The sequence below is a fragment of the Myzus persicae genome, unplaced genomic scaffold (genome assembly GCF_001856785.1).
Source record: "Myzus persicae strain clone G006 unplaced genomic scaffold, MPER_G0061.0, whole genome shotgun sequence".
Classification (NCBI taxonomy): domain Eukaryota; kingdom Metazoa; phylum Arthropoda; class Insecta; order Hemiptera; family Aphididae; genus Myzus; species Myzus persicae.
The window spans coordinates 1-3,523 of NW_019101522.1; the positions used below are offsets into that span (position 1 = coordinate 1).

The window sequence follows — 3,523 nt, forward strand, 5'->3', positions numbered from 1 at the left end:
TAAAAATTGTACGATGATAAGTCCTTCCATTCAAAATGAGATCATTGAATCAATTGGTGATGTAATAAAAAATAAAGTAGTTGATAGAGTTCGTACATCTAAATATTTCTCAATATTATGTGATGAAAAAACTGATACAAGTACCATTAAACAAATGACAATCTGTATTCGTTATGTAGATAGTACCACTTTTACTATTAAAGAAGATTTCTTAGGTTTTGTAGAAATGGCTTCAACTACAGGAACTGCAATTAAAGATGCAATAAAAGCTGAAATAGAAAAAGTTGGTCTAAGTTTTGATTTTCTCAGAGGTCAAGGATACGATGGAGGCTCAAACATGTCAGGAAAAAATAATGGTGTTCAAGCGCTTATATTACAAGAACAGCCATTAGCTTTTTATACACATTGTTTTAGTCACTCGCTTAATCTTTGTCTTTCTAAAGCATGCGAAGTTGTTTCAATTAAAAATATGACCAGTATAGTAGTATAGTAGGTGCCGTATCTTCATTTTTTTCTTGCTCAGCTAAGCGTACAGATAAATTGAAATATTTTATCGATACTAGTTTCTCGAATGAAAGTAGTACAACTAATAAGAAAACTAAATTAAAAAAACTTTGCGAAACTCGCTGGGTTGATCGGCATGATTCTCTTATATCATTTAAAGAACTCTATATTTACACTGTTGCTACTCTTGAACATCTTGAACATCATGATTCAAATCCAGAGACATCAAGTAAAGCATCATTATATGTCAGTGCAATAACAAAAAGTGACTTTCTTGTTTCCCTTGAAGTGGCCGTAATTTGTTTTTCTTTTACATAACAACTAAGTCAAGTCTTACAGAGCAAACAACAAGATTTATCTAAAGCATTGACCAATGTTACAGCAGTAAGACAAGCTTTAGAAACCAAACGTAAAAATGCAGATCAGTCTTTCAAAGAAATAATGAATAGTGTCACTGAATTAGCTTTAAAAGTTGGTGTAGAAATAACCATGCCTAGAACATGTGGGAGACAAACTAAAAGAGTTAATGTTAATGCTAAGGACCCTGAAGAGTATTATAAAATATCAATTTTTATAACATTTCTTGATAACTTAATAAATCAGTTATATTTTAGATTTGATAAAAGATTTCAACAAATTATGCCACTAGAAGGATTAATACCAACTAATTTTGGAAACTATGACGATGCATCTATTTTAGCGGCTGCTTTTATTTATGAAAATGATTTTCCAGTTGGCATGATGTCATGTTTAAAAGCAGAAATATTTATTTGGAAGAAACAGTGGGAATCAGAAACGAATCTTCCAGAGTCTGCTGTTGAAGCACTTCAACATTGTACAGAGCTCTTGCCAAACATAAAGAAACTTTTACAATTATTTGCTACATTGCCTGTAACGTCAGCTACGCCTGAGCGTACATTTTCAGTCTTAAAACGACTTAAAACTTATTTAAGAGCAACTATGACTGGAGAAAGATTAAATGGATTAGCTCTTGCTAATATAAATAAAGATGATTTAGACTTTAAAGATATCGAAAAATACATTTTACCAGCTTTTATAAAAAGATCTCCAAGAAGGGTACAAACATTGGACTGGACAAAATAAAAATATTTAAAAAATAAAAAAAAGTGTTATTTAAATGTTATTTGTTTATTTTATTTTTTTTTGGCCCCCCTCCCCCTTGTAAAAATCCTGGCTACGCCACTGCTTCTTAGTTCTTATTACTCGTGTTGTCTTTAACGACGGTTCACGACTTTATAGTTTATTGTTTCTAACTATTACTTTGACAACTTCGCATTCATAATTGTGTTAAGTAGGTACATAGTTTTTAATATTTAACACCTCATCTGTTATTGCATGTGATTTTTTTTTCTTGTGGTATCAACGACGTTGCCAGAACTTCTTGCATATTACTTCGGCAATATTATTGTAAGTACTTTATAATTTAATAATAATATATAAATTATTAAATTTAAAAGTAGGTACCTACGTAATTAATTTAATTTAAAATGCTTTTAAACAGTAATTTGAAATTTCTGTTAGTATAAAACTAGGATATTTACATACTGTGTATTTTTTATTTGTATAGGTAATATGTTATTCTAAATTTTATTGTTTTTAAAATTAAAATGCCATAAAAAATTACAATATTTATGAAGCCCTGATTTTCGAAAATTTAACCCGGTGTTAGTTAGTATTTTTTAATAGGGTCAAAATACAAATTTTATCGAGGTTCAGTAAAAACATTTTGTAACAAAATAAGAATGCTTATTTTTTTCATCTCATTTAACAATGGATATTCAAACTATTTTAATATTTTAATAATTTAAATTACAGGGAGATTATTTTATCACGATTCACTCATTATAAAAATATTATCATGAAATAAATATTTTAATTACATGGTTTTAACTATTCAAGTCGTAACAAAAAACGTCTTTTTGTTAAAAAATGATACCTATTTTAAAATATTTTGTTTTTACTTTTTCCAATGAAAACATAGTTTCAATTAAATATTTTGATCTTCAAAAGCAATATATTGTTCTGAGTATTTCGAAACATAAAAATCGAATTTAGGAAGAGCAATTTATGAGTTTGAACTTATAACTTATAAATTATACTATAGTATTACTATTGAATATTAATCCACTAATACTATATATTAATTTTAGTCTAGATGAGCAGAGTAGAGTGGTAGCTACTGCCTACACGGTTAGGTACCCCGCAAAGTGTTGATTCGCTACTCCACTCATCAAAACTTTAAATACCTACTTATAACTTGTAAGTTATAAATCATACAATTAAAAATATTCGATAAATTCGATTTGTATTTATCGAGAAACTCAAAATCCAGCGCCACGGTCGTGGCGCGAGCTAAGTAAAGAAAATAAAAGCGGCGGCACGACAGTGTATAATATTATCTCGAAGCAGGAGTTTCCCATTAAAACCGTGTAAATGTCGGTGTTTTTTGTCAGATGAGATAATTAATTATCTACTGAATCAATTTATACCTAGTAAGTTGCAAAACATGAGGAAAATCATACAGATGATCCTTTTGTAAAAATCATAAAAATCGTACAGTATCGTATCGTCGTCAGTCTGCAGTAGACGTGTACGTTCCGTTCTTTTTGCATTGCTGCTCATAGCGTGTTGTCTAGTCTGTCTTATCTAATATTAAACGATTTAAAATACGTGCATAGTGCATTACATGTTGTCTATTTTGTCCACTAGCTTTTAGTTATTGACGCTGGACTTACGCTGTACATGCTTTTTATGTTACGTGTCGTTATTGGTCATTATTCAATTACGCATTAAAGTAATTAGTGTTCGTAAAAATACGAGCTATAAAGTTACGTAAGTATATAGTTCGTAATTAGTGTTCGCAGTATTCGCACTGCGCATACGGCTCACGCTGGACTTGTCCGGTATATTCCGTTTTAAACTGTGTTCGCACCTCCCGTATAACTGACCAATAATTTATATACCGTTCAGTACCTATTACTACGTACTACGTATTATT

General features: G+C 30.0%; 1 protein-coding gene across 1 annotated transcript; it reads left to right on the plus strand.

Annotated features, from left to right (window-relative positions):
• Window positions 1-13: 13 nt before the first annotated feature.
• LOC111029417 (zinc finger MYM-type protein 1-like) lies at window positions 14-1,608 on the plus strand. Its single transcript, XM_022308398.1, has 4 exons — window positions 14-489; window positions 564-750; window positions 844-1,055; window positions 1,119-1,608. The coding sequence occupies exons 1-4, from the start codon at window positions 14-16 to the stop codon at window positions 1,606-1,608; spliced, it is 1,365 nt and encodes a 454-aa protein (XP_022164090.1).
• The last annotated feature ends 1,915 nt before the right edge of the window (window positions 1,609-3,523 follow it).